The sequence below is a fragment of the Sphaeramia orbicularis genome, chromosome 16 (genome assembly GCF_902148855.1).
Source record: "Sphaeramia orbicularis chromosome 16, fSphaOr1.1, whole genome shotgun sequence".
Classification (NCBI taxonomy): Eukaryota; Metazoa; Chordata; class Actinopteri; order Kurtiformes; family Apogonidae; genus Sphaeramia; species Sphaeramia orbicularis.
This window is the reverse complement of record NC_043972.1, coordinates 40,023,205-40,043,394: the sequence shown is the minus strand read 5'-3', so window position 1 is coordinate 40,043,394 and position 20,190 is coordinate 40,023,205. Positions and strand designations below refer to the sequence as shown.

General features: G+C 41.4%; 1 protein-coding gene across 1 annotated transcript in view; it reads right to left on the bottom strand.

The window, feature by feature from the left end:
- The window catches only part of LOC115435543 (glutamate receptor ionotropic, kainate 3-like), an 87,756-nt gene extending 67,976 nt beyond the window's left edge, over positions 1-19,780 (bottom strand). Inside the window, exons 1-2 of the mRNA XM_030158015.1 lie at positions 19,759-19,780; positions 13,362-13,565 (exon numbers count right to left, since the gene is read on the bottom strand). Of these exons, the coding sequence (XP_030013875.1) occupies positions 13,362-13,550 (189 nt within the window). The 5' untranslated portion in view covers positions 13,551-13,565; positions 19,759-19,780. The remainder of the gene's footprint in view (positions 1-13,361; positions 13,566-19,758) is intronic.
- Positions 19,781-20,190: the final 410 nt, after the last annotated feature.

The following is a 20,190-nucleotide window of genomic DNA, read 5'->3' as shown; positions in this document are numbered from 1 at the left end:
TGAAAATTCATAGGTGAGGTTAAATAATAATGCATATGTTAGTCATGAGAATAACTTTGCAGAATGCATAAAATTCTTGTATTGTTTTAGATATTCAGATATGCATTATAAACATGTCAATTACTGAAATTTTTTTTCTGACTATGATTGTTTACTTGTTTGATCAGCTCTACATGACGTGAAATTATGATTGCAAATGCAAAAAAAAAAAAAACTTCCAGAGTGCTGCCTTGGAGCACTTTTGTGTCCACACCAATGTCAAAATCAAACCTACTCCCTTAACTGTGATGTTGTGGAAGAGCCCAACCGGAGACTGGAGTTGAGAATTAGCACTAGCTATAAACTCTAAATCACAGGTGTCAACATGCGGCCCCGGGGGCCAAATCCGGCCCGCCAAGGGTTTGTCTGGCCCCTGAGATGAATTTGTGAAAATTACACCTAAGATGATTAACAATCAAGGAAGTTAACAGGTCAATTCAATCCAAAGTGGATCACACAAGTTAAATACTATCATAATAACCTATAAATAATGAAAACTGTAAATTTTTTCTCTCTGTTTTAGTGTAAAAAAAAGTTACATTATACACAAATATTTACATTTACAGATTAGCCTTTTAGAAAAAAAATGTGAATAACCTAAAATCTCTTAAGTATGTGGAATTGTAATAATATTCTCCCTGTTATTAAATGTTTTGTGTATTTGTAGATAACTCTGATCTCTAAGTTGTGATTCACATGTTTAAACGATAAACTAAGGCGTAATATTGTTAACATTGCACTTATTTTTCTTAAGAATTTACAGGTTGTTCATATTTGTCTGAGTACAATTCATAGATAGAAACATTTTCCTTACAGCAATTTAAATTTTTTTCACTCAAAGTTATAATTATCATCCTATTATTTATATTATTTTACTGGTCCGGCCCACTTTATGCCATATTAGGCTGTATGTAGCCCCCTGAACTAAAATGAGTTTGACAGTCCTGCTCTAAATGCATCACATCAGCTGCAAACTTGTAACTATGTTTGACTGCATTGTCCCTGGTCAAATGAATAAATTCTTAAATGCTATACATCTAGGCATGTGCTGCATCTTCACAAACACATGCAACCCTTATATCACAAATCATTTTTTTGTTATCTGTGAGATACAATATCCGACTATCTCTCTGCACTGCCTCTTTTAAACCTGAAACACATACAAAGAGCATATGCTGTTTAATGGATGGAGTCATGCATCTCCATTTTGTGCCAGCATTCTGCGCCTTTAGTAATCCATTTGTTCCACTCAAGGTTATTGTTATCAACATAGATCTAGCAAAAAGCTTGGATGAGAGAAATAAAGTGCTGCAGTGGTAGCCCACCTTTCCCAAACCTTTCAGCACCAAGCCATTGACTCCTGCCATACGATTCCCTGCACTAAATGCCACTTAAGCTATTACAAGTTTCAGCTGAGTACAGCGCTGACCTGATGGGGCTGAGGACAAAGAGGGAGCACTGACAGGGACACTTATGAAATGCCAGCGGAGAATTGCCACCATCACTTGGATGTGAGACGGTTTCATGGTCGTTAAAGCTTTAGGTCCGACTCAGACGGCTGCGACTGCCCACAGTGCCGTCAGTGAGATGATTGCCGACACGTCCTCTTGTATCCTTACACTATATATGCAGTATAACTTCCCATATGTGTGGTTTATCTGCCAATGGGAGTGGAGTATCTTACTGATACGGTATGAATGAAAGTTTAGACAACCTTGACAGAATCGTCTCATAAATGCAACTGACAGCTTCGCAGGCTCCACGCGTCCGTACTCAATCTTATGTACGTCACTGTCCACATGAAGGACACGACCTTCATTTCATTTCAATGGCGTGATTTTGTTAGTTTGTGATTACAGGGTTCCTACAGGTTTCCTACAAGTTAAATTGCAGACTTTTTAAGATTTTTTAGGGCTACTTAGAACAAAATTTAATGCTATTTCATGGCCATACTGGCAAAAATTTGTGACTCCTAGAATTTAGGAAATGTATTTTATTGCTCCAACGCCTTGATTCCCACTGTTCTGAGGCCTGCGAAGTTAGCAAGAACTTGTTGGTAATTTTACTATAAATTGTCAGGTTGTAATGGATGGAAATGAGTCGACTAATGTTTCTTTCTTTGTGTGGTACATTTCCCAGACACATTTAAACACAACACAACGAACAAGTTATGGCAACATAACTTAAGACCTACCACATCAAATTTATACATTTTAAAGACTTTGTTAAGATAATAATGGCAGATTTGCAAATTCAAGACTTTTACAGGGTTCCTACAGGTTTCTACAAGTTAAATTTAAGACTTTTAAGACTGCTTAGACCAGACTCTAATGCCCATTTCACAGCCTATTTCACGGCCATACTGGCAAAAAATGTGTGACTTTTGTGACTTGTTATATTTATTACTCCAATGCCTTAATTCCCACTGTTCTGAGTCATTTATTACCGGGGTCTGCAAAATTAGCGATAACTGGTTCGAATTTTACTATAAATTGTCAGGTTGTAATGGATGGAATGAGTCGACTATGTTACTTTCTTTGCTTGTACATTCCCAGACACTTTAAACACAACACAACGAACAAAGTTTATGGCAACAAAACTGAGGACCTACCATATCAAATTTAGTACCTTTTAAAGACTTATTTTTAAGCTATAATGGCAGATTTGTAAATTCAAGACTTTTCGGGTTCGTACAGGTTTCTACAATTAAATTTCAGACTTTTTAAGATGTTTTTAGGGCTACTTAGAACAAAATTTAATGCCTATTTCATGGCCATACTGGCAAAAATTGTGACTCCTAGAAATTTAGGAAAATGTATTTATTTGCTCCAACGCCTTGATTCCCACTGTTCGAGTCTGCGAAGTTAGCAAGAACTTGTTGGTAATTTTACTATAAATTTGTCAGGTTGTAATGGATGGAATGAGTCGACTAATGTTTCTTTCTTTGTGTGTACATTTCCCAGACACATTTAAACACAACACAACAAACAAGTTTATGGCAACATAACTTAAGACCTACCACATCAAATTTATACATTTAAAGACTTTTTTTAAGATAATAATGGCAGATTTGCAAATTCAAGACTTTTACAGGGTTCCTACAGGTTTCTACAAGTTAAATTTAAGACTTTTTAAGACTGCTTAGACCAGAATCTAATGCCCATTTCACAGCCTATTTCACGGCCATACTGGCAAAAAATGTGTGACTTTTTGTGACTTGTTATATTTATTTACTCCAATGCCTTAATTCCCACTGTTCTGGTCATTATTACCGGGGGTCTGCAAAATTAGCGATACTGGTTCGTAATTTTACTATAAATTGTCAGGTTGTAATGGATGGAAATGAGTCGACTAATGTTACTTTCTTTGCTTGTACATTTCCCAGACACATTTAAACACAACACAATGAACAAGTTTATGGCAACAAAACTGAGGACCTACCATATCAAATTTAGTACCTTTTAAAGACTTATTTTTAAAGATATTAATGGCAGATTTGTAAATTCAAGACTTTTCAGGGTTCCTACAGGTTTCTACAAGTTAAATTTAAGATTTTTAAGATGTTTTTAGGGCTACTTAGAACAAAATTTAATGCCTATTTCATGGCCATACTGGCAAAAATTTGTGACTCCTAGAATTTAGGAAAATGTATTTATTTGCTCCAACGCCTTGATTCCCACTGTTCTGAGTCTGCGAAGTTAGCAAGAACTTGTTGGTAATTTTATATAATTTCAGGTTGTAATGGATGGAAATGAGTCGACTAATGTTTCTTTTTTGTGTGTACATTTCCCAGACACATTTAAACAAACACAACAAACAAGTTTATGGCAACATAACTTAAGACCTACCACATCAAATTTAATACATTTTAAAGACTTTTTTAAGATAATAATGGCAGATTTGCAAATTCAAGACTTTTACAGGGTTCCTACAGGTTTCTACAAGTTAAATTTAAGACTTTTTAAGACTGCTTAGACCAGAATCTAATGCCCATTTCACAGCCTATTTCACGGCCATACTGGCAAAAATGTGTGACTTTTTGTGACTTGTTATATTATTTACTCCAATGCCTTAATTCCCACTGTTCTGAGTCATTTATTACCGGGGTCTGCAAAATTAGCGATAACTGGTTCGTAATTTTACTATAAATTGTCAGGTTGTAATGGATGGAAATGAGTCGACTAATGTTTCTTTCTTTGTGTGTACATTTCCCAGACACATTTAAACACAACACAATGAACAAGTTTATGGCAACAAAACTGAGGACCTACCATATCAAATTTAGTACCTTTTAAAGACTTATTTTTAAAGATATTAATGGCAGATTTGTAAATTCAAGACTTTTCAGGGTTCCTACAGGTTTCTACAAGTTAAATTTCAGACTTTTTAAGATGTTTTTAGGGCTACTTAGAACAAAATTTAATGCCTATTTCATGGCCATACTGGCAAAAATTTGTGACTCCTAGAATTTAGGAAAATGTATTTATTTGCTCCAACGCCTTGATTCCCACTGTTCTGAGTCTGCGAAGTTAGCAAGAACTTGTTGGTAATTTTACTATAAATTGTCAGGTTGTAATGGATGGAAATGAGTCGACTAATGTTTCTTTCTTTGTGTGTACATTTCCCAGACACATTTAAACACAACACAACAAACAAGTTTATGGCAACATAACTTAAGACCTACCACATCAAATTTAATACATTTTAAAGACTTTTTTAAGATAATAATGGCAGATTTGCAAATTCAAGACTTTTACAGGGTTCCTACAGGTTTCTACAAGTTAAATTTAAGACTTTTTAAGACTGCTTAGACCAGAATCTAATGCCCATTTCACAGCCTATTTCACGGCCATACTGGCAAAAATGTGTGACTTTTTGTGACTTGTTATATTTATTTACTCCAATGCCTTAATTCCCACTGTTCTGAGTCATTTATTACCGGGGTCTGCAAAATTAGCGATAACTGGTTCGTAATTTTACTATAAATTGTCAGGTTGTAATGGATGGAAATGAGTCGACTAATGTTACTTTCTTTGCTTGTACATTTCCCAGACACATTTAAACACAACACAACGAACAAGTTATGGCAACAAAACTGAGGACCTACCATATCAAATTTAGTACCTTTTAAAGACTTATTTTTAAAGATTAATGGCAGATTTGTAAATTCAAGACTTTTCAGGGTTCCTACAGGTTTCTACAAGTTAAATTTAAGACTTTTTAAGACTACTTAGAATTTAATGCCCATTTCACAGCCTATGTCACAGCCATACTGGCAAAAATTTGTGACTTTTCATGACCTGTGATATTTATTTGCTCCAACCTTGATTCCCACTGTTCTGAGTCCTTTCTCAGTGGGGGCTGCAAAGTTAGCGATATCTGGTTCCTAATTTTACTATAAGTAATCAGGTTGTAACAGGTTGAACTGAGTAGACTAACGCTACTTTTTTTGCTTGTAATTTCCCAGACACATTTAAACACAACACAATAAAAAGTTCATGACAACATAACTTAAGAACCATATGAAATTAAATACTTTTCAATACTTTTTTACGGTATTAATGGCAGATTTGTAAATTCAAGACTTTTCAGGGTTCCTACAGGTTTCTACAAGTTAAATTTAAGACTTTTTAGTACTACTTAGAACAGAATCTAATGCCCATTCACAGCCTATTTCACGGCCATACTGGCAACAGTTTGTGACTCCTACAATTTAGGGAAACAATTGTAGCGACTGGGAATTGTGATGTTAAAAACGGACTGTTCCACTTAAGAGATGTCCCAGAATGCACTGATGTTTAGGGAAGTGTGCGGGAGTTTTGTTTTTGTTAGATGTTACCGACTGTGTGTGTGTGAGTGTTCTTCTCTGCCGACCAGTTTTCCTACATGTGCTGTTTCTGTTTCCGCCATGAGTTTAAGTGTATCTACCGTTGTTCTAACTAGTTAATACTGTACGTTTGCAGAACCCATGTTTGTGAAGGAGTAATTAAAAAGAAACAGTAGAACGAGAAAATCCGTCCTACCTCTCTCTGTGTTGCCGGCTTCGCCACAATTGGTGTCAGAAGTGGGATCAGCTAAGCTAAGCTAACGTTCCCACTACAGAGAGATGGAACAGGAACACAGAATTATCACGGAGCTCCTCGCACATCTCGACAAGCAGTGCGGACTCAAAGAGCATATCCCCGGTGGAGCCCGCTTGCCTGTCCTGGATGGCGCCAGCACTCCGCGTCGCTCCACATCCGCACCGAGAAGCATCCTCTCCGCTCATCACTCCGAGGACGGCCCGGCTGCGCCACACACGGTGACTGCGACGGGAGGGGCCATTCCCCGCCGCAGGATGGAGAGCTCATCGGCCGGGCATGGCCCGACGTCGGAGGTGAGAGGTGCTGTTCCCACACCGTTGCCACACCCCCGTCACAGAACACCTACAAGCTGCCGCGATATGCAGGTATCACACCACTAGAACCCTACCTTGCTCAGGTTGAGATGGCAGCGCTAATGAACAGATGGAATGCTGCTGAAACAGCCGCCCATATCGTTCTGGCCTTAGAGGGAAAAGCACTGCAGGTGTTAATGGATGTAGCACCAGGGGAGCTAAATGACTATGTAACCCTTACTATGGCTCTGAAACGGCGCTTTGGAAAACGCACCTCAACCGATCAGATGAGAGACCAGTTGGCTCATAGACACCGAGCCGAAGGTGAAGCATTGGGTGCCTATGCAGCAGATGTGCGTTTCTACACTGAACAGGGCTACCCCACTTTCGATCCATCAGCACGTGATTAGCTAGCCCTGAGCGCCTTCATCCGAGGTCTCACACTTGAAAAGCTGAGAGAACACCTCCGCCTCAGTGCACCCACAACCCTGCAGGCTGCGCTGGAGGAAGCAGAACGGGTCGAGACTGTGTTATCACCCCGCCGTATGGTGAGACCCCAGGTACGAAAAGTGGAGACCAGTGATGATGATGAGGAGGTGGTGGTCTGCCAGGCTCAACCTTCCCCAGCTCCAACAAGTCAACGACAGCTACCAAAGAGGCCACGGGCACGCCGACCCCAAAGTGGCTGTCACCGGTGTGGAGAAATGGGGCACTTTGCTCGTGACTGCCCTGCACCTGCACCCCGGCACCCCATTTCCCACCATTCGGAAAACTAGAGCTGGGGGGCACTGTGGGGAACCTGCCCCCCAGCCAGCCAACTGAATCCCCCAACGAGAACATTAACCAGATCGGCAGGTTGGGTCGTGCCCATGGCCTATACCTACTCTGCTACCTCAATGGACACGCCTGCAGGGCCCTGGTAGACTCAGGGTCCGTTATCTCTCTGGTGCGCCCAGGGGTGCTACCGGAGACTAGTGATGGGGAGTCGTCCGGGTGGGCACCCACCTCCAACAAGATCAGGACTGTGACGGGGGGGCTCTCAGAAATGCTTGGGAAACGAAGCCTGAGGGCACGGGCTGGGAGGACTGAAACAGAGCAAGAGTTCTGTTGGCTGACATCCTGGACCCCTGTATTATCGGCCTCGACCTGTTGGAACATTGGGGAGCTGTGGTGGATGTGTCAAAGAGACTCATCCACATCGGGACGGAGACCCTGCCTCTCCAATGTCGATGGGATAGGAAGAGGGTAAGACGCACACACACACACAAGCACCTCAGCAGCAGCGTTCCAGTGAGCGTGGTGCAGCAACTATGGACCCACAACAGCAGTCTAGGGTTAACAGTGGATCAGCAGCTGCGATCCAGCAGCAATACGAGGCACCAATGCGGCATGGACAACATCATCAGCCCACCCCTGAGACTGTCCAAGCTGTCCAAGAACTCGCACAGCGGAGCAGTGAGCAGCTGGACCCGCAACAGAGTGCACAGTTGGGGGACCTGCTTCAAGAGTTCTTGGACATCTTTGCTGCTAGAGATGAGGAGTGCACTCGGACAGGGCTGGTGCAGCACACCATCAACACAGGTACAGCTGCGCCCATCCGTCTACGCCCTTATCGGCTTCCGCTTGCTAAGCGGGAGGCTGCTGAGCGGTTGATCCAGGCCATGGCCACAGCGGGGGTGATAGAGCCATCCAACAGTCCTTGGGCCTTCCCTGTTGTCTTAGTGCAAAAGAAAGACGGCACATGGAGGTTCTGTGTGGACTATCGGCGTCTGAACGCAGTGACCCGTAAGGACTCTTATCCATTACCCCGCATTGACGATGCCCTGGACCACATCGTAGGGTCACGATGGTTCAGCTCCCTGGATTTGAGAAGCGGCTACTGGCAGGTAGAGCTAGCACCAGAGGACCGTCCCAAGACGGCTTTCACCGTCGGTCAAGGACTCTGGCAATTCAAAGTGATGCCGTTTGGTCTATGCAATGCTCCTGCCACGTTTGAGAGGCTGATGGAGAGGGTGCTGGCCCACATTCCACGGAGCCAGTGTGTGGTCTATCTCGATGACCTGCTGGTTCACGCCACTGACTTCGAGCAGGCGCTGGCAAACCTGCGCCAGGTTTTCAGTGCCATCCGTGAAGCAGGCCTACGGTTGCACCCTAAAAAGTGCAACCTTCTGCAACAGGAAACCAAGTTCCTGGGACATGTAGTGGGGGCTGATGGTGTTGCCACCGACCCAGCAAAGGTGGAGGCTGTCCGGAACTGGCGGGTCCCCAGAAATGTCAGCGAGGTGCGCAGCTTCCTGGGACTTGCCTCATACTACCGGCGTTTTGTGCGTAACTTCGCATCGCCAGCCCACTACACCGTCTCACTGACAAAGGGCGGAAGTTTGAGTGGAATGAGAGTTGTGAGGCTGCCTTCATCCAACTGCGTGAAGCCTTGACCACCGCCCCCATCCTGGCACTCCCTGACCCAGGGTGCCGTTTCATCGTTGACACAGACGCCAGTGACACGGGACTGGGGGCTGTTCTTTCACAGGAGAGAGAGGGGGGAGAAAGAGTGGTGGCTTACTACAGCCGCGCCCTGCATCGTGCTGAGCGAAACTACTGCGTTACCCGGCGCGGATTGTTGGCAGTCATCACAGCGCTTCACCACTTTCGACCATACCTCTATGGCCGGCCCTTCCTTCTGCGGACAGATCATGCCTCCCTGGCATGGCTCCTCACCTTCCGTGAACCAGAAGGACAACTGGCAAGGTGGATTGAAGCCCTGCAGAATTACGACTTTGGGTCCAGCATCGGGCCGGGCGACTTCACTGCAATGCCGACGCTCTCCCGACGGCCCTGCGAGGCAACGGATTGCAGGCATTGTTGGCGGAAAGAAGAACGAGACCATTCGACTCTTCCGGTGGCCGTAGCGCAACAGGTTCAGGGAGTGGAGGAGGGGCTGGTAGCAGTAGAGCGGCAGGAATGGCAGTCTGCGCAGGAAGCTGATCCCATCCTATCCAAGGTGGGGCAGTGGGTTGATGCAGGAGCACGCCCTTCCTGGCAGGCGGTCTCGGCACTGTCAGTGGAAGCCAAGGCCTACTACTCCCAGTGGGCCACACTGAACCGGCGGGATGGACTGCTCTACCGTGTCTGGCAGGCGCCAGGCCGAGGGGGGGTGGTTTGGCAGCTGCTGGTGCCAAAGGACCGGCGCCAGCAGGTGCTACAGGCTGTCCACGGCTCAGTGGGGGCAGGGCACTTTGGGGTGTCAAAGACTTTGAACAGACTGCGACAGGGGTTTTACTGGGCTGGTTGCAGGCAGGACACTGAACTGTTCGTGCATTGCTGTGATGCCTGCACCGCCCAGAAGGGCCCCACCCAACGCTCCCATGCTCCGTTACAGCGTTACCAAGTGGGGGCTCCCATGGAACGCGTGGGCGTGGACATCCTTGGGCCGTTTCCCCTCACTGAGGATGGGAACCGTTACGTCCTAGTGGCCATGGACTATTTTACTAAGTGGCCAGAAGCGTATGCGGTTCCCGACCAGAGTGCCACAACCACAGCTGAGAGACTGGTGTGCGAGATGTTCTGCCGATTCGGTGTGCCTGAGGAGCTGCACAGTGATCAGGGGCCGAACTTTGAAGCGCAGGTGTTCACTGAGGTCTGCAAGCGCATGGGGGTGACGAAGACCCGGACAACCCCCCTTCACCCCCAGAGTGACGGACTGGTGGAGCGCTTCAACCGGACGTTGTCCACACAGTTGGCAATCGTGGTTGAGCGACATCAGCGCGATTGGGACCGTCACCTGCCCCTGATCATGATGGCGTACCGATCGGCAGTACAAGAGAGCACTGGGTGTACACCAGCCACTCTCATGTTTGGGAGGGAGCTTCGGACTCCTGTGGACTTAGCCTTTGGCCGACCCCTAGCACCGACCTTCCTGAACAGCCTGGCATGGAGTACCTACACAGCCTTCGGCAGCGGCTGGCGGAGGCTCATGACTTTGCCCGTCGGTGCCAGGATCAGGCTGGGGGGAAACAGAAACGGGCTTATGACGTCCACTGCCGGGGCCGCCCCTTCTCGCCTGGGGAGAAAGTGTGGGTCTACAACCCCGCCCGGAAGAAAGGGGTTTCACCTAAACTGGCTAGTAAGTGGGTGGGCCCCTGTGAGGTGCTAGGGCAGCTCTCCGATGTGGTATACCGGGTGAGGATGTCTGCCCGAGGTCGGGTGGTGGTGCTACACCAGGACCGTCTGGCACCCTATCGGCCCCATGTAAAATCAGGCGAAAGTAACATTCTCGTCTCACCCGGGGCCTCTTCTTCCCCGCAAATTCACCCTGCCCTGCAGATGGTGAGATGAACAGTGGGGGGGGGGGCCTGTGCGAAGAAGGACTGGGCGGCGGCAGAGGCTGCCTCCCCGTCGCTATGTGGACTATGTGTTGAGCTTGTAGTCGCCGGGACGGGCGACACGCTGGTGGGGGCAATGTAGCGACTGGGAATTGTGATGTTAAAAACGGACTGTTCCACTTTAAGAGATGTCCCAGAATGCACTGATGTTTAGGGAAGTGTGCGGGAGTTTTGTTTTGTTAGATGTTACCGACTGTGTGTGTGTGAGTGTTCTTCTCTGCCGACCAGTTTTCCTACATGTGCTGTTTCTGTTTCCGCCATGAGTTAAGTGTTATCTACCGTTGTTCTAACTAGTTAATACTGTACGTTTGCAGAACCCATGTTTGTGAAGGAGTAATTAAAAAGAAACAGTAGAACGAGAAAATCCGTCCTACCTCTCTCTGTGTTGCCGGCTTCGCCACAATATTTATTTACTCCAGTACCTTGATTCCCACTGTTCTGAGTCATTTCTCATCGAGGTCTGCAAAGTTAGCAATAACTGGTTCCTAATTTTGCTATAAATTGTCAGGTTGTAATGGGTGGAACTGAGTCGACTGTTACTTTCTTTGCTTGTACATTTCCCAGACACATTTACAGCGAACAAGTTCATGGCAACACAACTTAAGACCTACCATATCAAATTTAATACCTTTCAAAGACTTTTTTAAGATATTAATGGCAGATATTTAAAGTCAAGACTTTTCAGGGTCCCTACAGGTTTCTACAAGTTAAATTTAAGACTTTTTAAGACTACTTAGAACAGAATTTAATGCCGATTTCATATCACATTTCACAGCCATACTGGCAACAATTTGTGACTTTTCGTGACTTGTGATATTTATTTACTCCATTGCATCGATTCCTAACTGTTCTGAGTCATTTCTCACCGGGGTCTGCAAAGTTAGCGATACCTGGTTCCTAATTTTACTTTAAATTGTCAGGTTTTAATGGGTGGAACTGAGTAGACTAATGCTACTTTCTTTGCTTGTACAATTCCCAGACACATTTACAGCGAACAAGTTTATGGCAAAACAACTTAAGACCTACCATATCAAATTTAATACCTTTTAAAGACTTAAGGTATTAACGGCAGACTTGCAAATTCAAGACTTTAACAGGGTTCCTACAAGTCAAATTTAAGACTTTTTAAAACCTTTTTAAGACTACTTAGAACAGAATTTAATGCCCATTTCACAGCCATACTGGCAAAAATTTGTGACTTTCCAGACTCATGATATTTATTTACTCCAATGCCTTGATTCGCACTGTTCCGTGTCCTTTCTCACCGGGGTCTGCAAAGTTAGCAATATCTGGTTTGTAATTTTACTATGAATTGTCAGGTTGTAACAGGTGGAACTGCGTAGACTAATGTTACTTTCAAATTTACTTTCAATGTTACTTTCACATTTAATACATTTTAAAGACTTTTTTAAGGTATTAATGGCAGATTTGTAAATTCAAGACTTTTACAGGGTTCCTATAGGTTTCTACAAGTTACATTTAAGACTTCTTAAGACCTTTTAAGACTAATTAGAACAGAATTTATATCCCATTTCACAGCCGTTCCTCTCCACTCATGTCAACCAGGTCGGGATTGATCTTTTCTACCAACCAGACATTATTAAATTTACACTTCCTCATGCTTACTTTTCACTTCCCAGCCGTCCCTTAAAGTCAAAGTCAGCTTTCTCGGGTGGCTAACGGCTACACATTTTCCTGGGTGTTTGTTGTTCTGTAATTATTGTCACTGGGGGCTGCAAAGTTAGCGATAATTGGTTCCTAATTTCACTATAAATTGTCGAGTTGAAACATGTGGAACTGAGTAGGCTAACGTTACTTTCCGTCTAGCTTAGACATTTCCCAGACACTTCTGAAACACAACACAATGAACAAGTTTATGGGAACATAATTTAAGACCTACCATATCAAATGTAATACCTTTTAAAGACTTTTTAAAGATATTATTGGTAGATTTTTAAATTTAAGACTTTTACAGGGTTCCTACAGGTTTTGACAAGTTCAATTTAAGACATTTAAAGACCTTTTAAGACTACTTAGAACAGAATTTAATGCCCATTTCACAGCCATTTCTCTCAACCCTTGTCAACCAGGTCGAGAATGATTTTCTCCAATGAGACATTATTAAATTTACACTTCCTCATACTCACTTCTCACTTGTGAACTGTCCCGAAAATCAAAGCCAGCTTCCTCGGGTGACTAACGGCGACACGTTTATTGGGCTAAATGTTCTGTGATTATTTTCCACCAGGGGCTGCAGAGTTAGCGATAATTAGTTCCTAATTTCAACAAATTGTCGAGTTGAAACATGTGGAACTGAGTAGGCTAGCGTTACTTGCTTTCTAGCTTGGACATTTAACAGACATATTTAAACACAATACAGCCAGCAAGTTCATGGCAACATAACTTAAGACCTACCATATCAAATTTAATACATTTTAAAAGCTTTTTAAAGATATTAATGGCAGATTTGTAAATTCAAGACTTACAAGATTTTCTAAGAAACCTTGGATTATAACATCATACAAATGTAGAAGTGATCCAACGCAAAGAAAGCAATAACTCACATGTTCGATAAGTTCCCTGATCATGCCGTTCCACTGGCCCTTCTCATCCGGAGAGCCATATTTCCCATCAGGCACTAGACGGATCTCATATGAGAAGCCCAGGATGTTGGCCAGCTCTTTGAGCAAGTCGATGCAGAAGCCTTCGAAGCGATCGTTCCCAACCAGCGCCTTGTCAGACTTCTTAAGCATGACATATGGCTCCTCCTGCAAAGACCCAAAAGATCAAATGAAAAGCAATGGTGAGGTCAGCTTTTTCAATTTGTCTCAGCACATGCACCTAATTGAACCAAAGTGATCTGAGCTGAGAGTCGCTGTAGCATTTAACAGGCAGTGACAGGCAGCGAGGCAAGTTCAGTGTGCAGATAGAGCGAGTGTTAAAATATGAAAGAAGGCTGACTCTTTTTTATCCTCATTAAAAGAGACCTGACTTAATATGAGACTGTGGAGTAACTCTGTGTGTTTTCAATAGCAGACCACTCACCACAGTTTTCTGTATTATAGCAGTGCAAGAATGAATCTATGGACACTTACTGAAATATTATGTTCAAGTACAAACTTCAGGTACTTTTATTTCTAGATTTTTATGTTTTATTTTGTACTTTTAGTTTTCCCCATTTGTTTGACAGCTTTACAGTTTAGATTTGACAGAAAAGGCAACACATTAAAGATTAAACCACCACTTTTGTACTATTTTAGGTTTCTAATGTGTCACATGAAGCAGCGTGTATTTAGGTTCAGATTTCAGAGGCCTTGTTAACAAAGGGTAAGGACCTCAGTTCCAGAATGAAGCCAATGAGAAAGTATCTTAACCCATAGAGACCCAAACAGTCATTATCAACCAAAACCATTTACTGATGTAACTGTTTGACTGATATACAGGGTGTATCAAAAAAAAAAACTATACATTTTTAAAAATTACCCCCAGTTCCGCATTTGATAATTTTTGGAATTTTCTTTTATGGATGTCAGTAGGTAGGGGATTGGTGGATATTTGCCCAAATTTACAGACCCAGGTTTTCATGCATGAGTGAGCAGGGGCAAATTGCACAATCCAAGTTAAAACTGGTTTGCACGAAGTAGCGGTGGGATTTAAATGCAATCCAAGGTCATGGGAGGGGACAACAGGCATCCATTTTGTTTTCCACAAAATTACCAGGTTACAGCATTAACACTTTGGCCACCATGTCAATTTCATTTCTTTACCCATGGCAGCTGTTCCTGCCTTTCAAAGTTAATTCAACTTGTTTTGGCCTGAAAATGTCACTGAGGACAGGCCAAGTTAGGGTTAGGGTTAACCTCCCATGACCTTTGATTGGATTTAAATCCCACTGCTACTTCGCGCAAACCAGTTTTAACTTGGATTGCGCAATTTGCCCCTGCTCACTCATGCATGAAAACCTGGGTCTGTAAATTTGGATAAATATCCACCAATCCCCTACCTACTGACATCCATAAAAGAAAATTCCAAAAATTATCAAATGCGGAACTGGGGGTAATTTTAAAAATGTATTTTTTTTTTTTTGATACACCCTGTATATCAGTCAAACATACCAAACTAAGAACTAACTCAGCTGCTGCCTCCTTACTGTTTATGCTTTTTACAGCTTGCAATGCAGTATTTACATAGTTATATTGGTATTTTACTTTACTAAATGTTCTGAAAACTGTTTAAAAAAAGCAGAATACTTGTACCACCACTGTGCTGTAGTGATATGAATGCATGCAGAGAGAATGTTTGTATAATCAGTGTACCTGCAGTGTTAAGTGTTATGCTAACTCAACGTAGCTAGTGTCTGCGCCACACCGCTGGTGTTGACCTATATAGCTGGTGCACGGGTCGGTTCATTTTATGGTCAGGTAGCTGACAGTCTTTACTGGCCTGTAATATCCTGCTTGGGTGCTCATAATTTGGGCTGTATAAAAGCTTGATTAGGAACAGAATGCAGCAGTGAAACGGAACATGCCCACAACGTTGCCTTCATCAGTTGTCACCAAACCTCCAGGTGGAGTGGGGGTAGGGGGGGCGACTGAGCTGATGCCTGCAGTTACAATGACTAACACAGAAAAGCTCATAAATGATTTCCTTTATTTTGTGCCTGTTACTATTTCCCAGGCAGATAGACTTGCATGTCCCGCTGTGCATTTCAAAACATGTTGGCCATTTATGCAAGGGTCGTAATACAATTTATTGCCACCAGTGCCCAGATGTATAATTTACAAACTGAGCTCAGAAGCAGAGTAATTGATTCTCTAGTGAAGGTGACCCTTTGCTTTGTGTTTTTTTTTTTGTTTTTTTTCCTTCAACTGGAGCTCATGTGGTGCAAAATAAAAAAAGGTACAGTCAAAGAGGAGAAAATAGGAAGCTAAAACTCTTTATTCCCTTAGGAAATTGTTTTTCATGGGGTAAAGTAGAGGTGGAGAAGGTGGAAGTGTGATGGCAAGTAAAATAACATCAAGTACAGCATGTGGACAACAGTTGCACTCTTCTTTTTACTATTTACCCTGAAAGGTGCGGGGCATATTTATTTCATAACTTATATTATAACAATTAAAAGTGCAAAGAAAAACACAGTAAATGATAAACCTCTTTAATTGTTGGCTATCAAATATGCGGCCACACGGACATTACAATTAGAATGGCCTCTTAAATAAATAATAAGATATGAATACTTGATGACAATGCATTTAGAGAGCAAGCGCTTATAGCTGCAAACTTTGCTCAAGTTGTCCAATTAACTTGATCAAAAAGTTTGCATGTTAAGGGAAAAAAAAAAAAAAAAAAAAGTCATTACCATCTGTTTCTAGCCCTCCAATTCTTGCAATTCCCCAAGGTTTGGACTCAACTCAAAGTGTTTATAACCGTTCTACCCTCACACTCGCAGCATGGGCGTGCATAACAGAAAAAGGAGGGAGGGGGCCTGAGTAGAAACATTACAGGCAATGGAGTGCAAACAATTAATGTAAGGGGGAGAAAACACATTAAGAGCTTTAATCTCTCTAACAAAGTTATCACTATAAAGCTGTCAGACGTCCTGTTCATGCATCACTGGAACCAGTTTGATGCAATGTCATTACGCTAAAAGGGGAGATTGATATTAAAGTTGAAAGTCTCTTCGGCGATACAAAAGTAGGCAGTTTTATGATCTCAAACTAATGAATCCCAATGAAATAGCAAATCAAGGAACGTGTCAGAAATGTTCAAATGCATTTCTAAATTATCACTGTTTTTTTTTTTTAGGAAACTCAAATTGCACTTGGAACTATTCATCTAACACCACTCTAACTACAACATAAAATCAGCAATCAGTGGCACTTCTTAGTACAGTGGTTTAACATTATAACACTTGAACCCTCACCCATTTCTCTTCTCCGAGATAGAATTAAACATAGATGGCAACTGATAGGCATTAATTATGCCTCGCCTTGACCTCCCCTGTCATAATTACAGCCTTATGGTCCAATACAAGGATAATGATAATGATTATCATTGTATTGTTGTATCACAGCTTGAGGATTTGTCCTAAAAATGTACACGGGGATATTAGCATTTTCCAACTAGCTCCACAAAGAACCCAATATGCTGTGACAGTGTTAAGGGCATACAGCAGTGAATCCATAGGCCAAATAAAAACGCAGAAATGGGGGTGGGCTACTTAGTTTGTTCTGTTTGAACATGCGATTAAGGAATGGTTCATTGTGTCTCAGTGCCTTTATATTTTTACTATGCATATTTATTATTATGACATGACCTTAGAGCAGGGGTGTCAAACTCATTTTCGTTCAGGAGCCACCTTAAGCCAAATGTGATCTGAAGTGGGCCGGACCAGTGAAATACTAGCACAATAGCTTTAAATAATTACAACTCCAAACTTTTTGTTTCTTTTTGTTTTAGTGCAAAAAAACACATTACATAATGAAAATATTTATATTTACAGACTATCTGAACAAAAAAGACATGGATACCCTGGAAAAACTGAAATTTCTAAAGAAAAATAAGTGCAATTTTCCACAATATTCTGCCTCAACTTCTCATTTATACGTGTGTGTTACAGAGCAGAGCTACAAAGGCACAACACATTTAGTAACAGGCAAAATATTGTTGAAATTGGGCTTAATTTTCTTTAGAAACTTCACGTTGTTCATATTAGTTCAGGTTATTCACATTTCACCATCAGATAGTTTGTAAATGTACACATTTTCTTAATTCAATATTATTTACTGTACTACAACAAATTAAAAAAAAACAAAACAAAACTGAAGTTGTCATTATTTATAGGTACAATATAATATTATTTTTTCACATTAAACCAAAACGAATATTTGGAGTCATTATTTTTAGGTTATTATGCTATTATTTTACTTGCAAATTCATCCCACGGGCCAGACTGGAAGCTTTTGCGGGACGCATGTTTGACACCTGTGCCTTAGAGTCTCAGCTGAACCTCTGGCGATAAGAATAAGAATAAGAATATCCCATTAAGACCCAAACATCCACAATCTACTGATCTAAAATGTTTAGTACCTGTTGATCCACTAAACCTATCAATACATGAAAATAATTGATGTAAAATACAGTTTCATGGTCATCAGATATGACCCATTTGGACATCCAGAAGCTCCATAGTCAACGTGGAAACACCGTCATCTTCTAACATTGATTTACCAGTAAAACTCATGGAGTTGGATCAATGACAGTGGGTGGACACACTCGCTTTATGTTGAGTAATGATATACTTTGATGAAAATGTCACTTTTTCTTCAGTTTTCTTGGATTCTGACATAAAAACCCTCAACTTTAATTTGAGCTTATATAAACTTCTACATGATCAGTAAATTAAATATAGGAAAATACTGATTTTAACTGAAAAAAACACCAATACAGTAGATAATATTATAATAAATGGTGATAAATCAATTAATAAAGATTAAAATATAGAGTTATACTGCTGAAATTAATTTGGGAACTGACTACGAAAGTAGCTCTGGGTCTTTATGCAATAAGAATAAGAATAAGAATAATATAGTATTGCTATTTAAAGAAACTCAAACACCACCGATTCTTCTAATATGGTTTAACCTCAAGTGGGCCTGATTCTGGTAAGAGATAAGGACCTAATTAACTGACACTGATTCACCAGTAAAACCCATGGAGTTGGATCAGTGACAGTGGATGGAGACACGTGGTTTATGTTCAGTTAATGATATTTGTTGAAAAAGTCAATTTTTTTCTTCCGTTTTTCTGTTTCTGATATAAAAACCCTAAACTTTACTCTGAGCTTTTATGAACATCTACATGATCAGTAAATTAAATACAGGAAAATACTTGATTTTCACTGAAAAACACCAAATACAGTGGATAATATATAATAAATGATGATAAATCAATTAATAAAGGTAAAAAATAAAGTTATACTGCAGAAATTAATTTGGGAACTGACACAAAAGTAGCTCTAGGTCTTATGGAATAAGAATAAGAATAAGAATAATACAGTATTGCTATTTAAAGAACGTTAAATAAACGGATTGTTTTAATATGGTTTAGACTAGGGATGTAACGATATGACATTTGATATCAGGGTTATTGTGACCAAAATTATCACGGTATTGTTGAAATTGTGCTCAAAATGTTCAAAAAGTACTTATACACACACTGAAATAATTTAACCAAGTTGTATTTTTAAAAAAAAAAGCAACAACAAAAAAAAACAATGAAATAATTGGCACAATGTACCTTCTGTTGCAGAAACATTCAAATATTAACCCTTAGTGGTCTGAACCTATTTTGTCCGTTTTTCAGTACTTTTGATTTTGCCTATATATACTAAAAAAACAAATGTTTACTATACCCATGTTTGGTGTCTTTTTTCAGCACAACTCATTTATATCATCTGTTCTATTATTTTTTTCACTTTAACCTACTATATCAACATAAAAGGACGGAAAACACAAAAAAAATTAAATCCGATTTGAAAATGTATATAATTTATTGCATAAATAACACACAGATGCTTAACGAACCTTTTCAAAGACTTTAAAAGTGAATATTGGTTCCAAATATTAGGAATATAAAATTAAAATTGTATAAATTAAAACTATACTCAAATATTTGACATTAAAGCAGATCTTTACATAGGCGTTTTTTCCCCTAAAAGTGTGGTAATCAAACACGGTTATCATGATAATTAGAATTTAAATGGTAATACTAACTGTCTGCAATTTTACCGCGGTTTATTGTTATACCGGTAATCGTTACATCCCTAGTTTAGACTCAAGTGTGCCTGATTCTTCTAGATGGTAAGAGATAAAAATAAGACCTAACTGTCAAGCTGAGTTTCAGTGTACAGTTTGGAAGAAACTACAGAGACGTGGAGGACATTTTTAACAGAGGATGACCTACCAGGATGGTGGTAATGACGAGGGAGCGGATTAGCCAGCGGAATCAGTGATGTTCATTCCCTTTTCGCTTCGGCACTTCTGTGATGTTAAGCCCTCCGGACGCACTCCACTTCCCCACCTGCACAAGATGAAGAAAAGTATGTGTGGTTAAGTGTTCTGTGTGTGTGTGTGTGTGTGTGTGTGTGTGTGTGTGTGATGGTGGGCTATGACCCCAGAAAACTCTTCCCTCCCCTTCAGAAGAAAAGGGAGGGGAGGCCAACCAAGTCTCCTACATTAGTGCCAGGTTGAACATATCTCTTTGGCAGCATTAGATGATTGGCTGTGTCACCTTTGTATCGGGAGGCCAGGATGTTGTAGGAAGCAGATGTACGCCTTGAAAGAAGATAGGCAGCTGGGATATATTAAAAAAGTAAATAATAAAATATATTGAAGA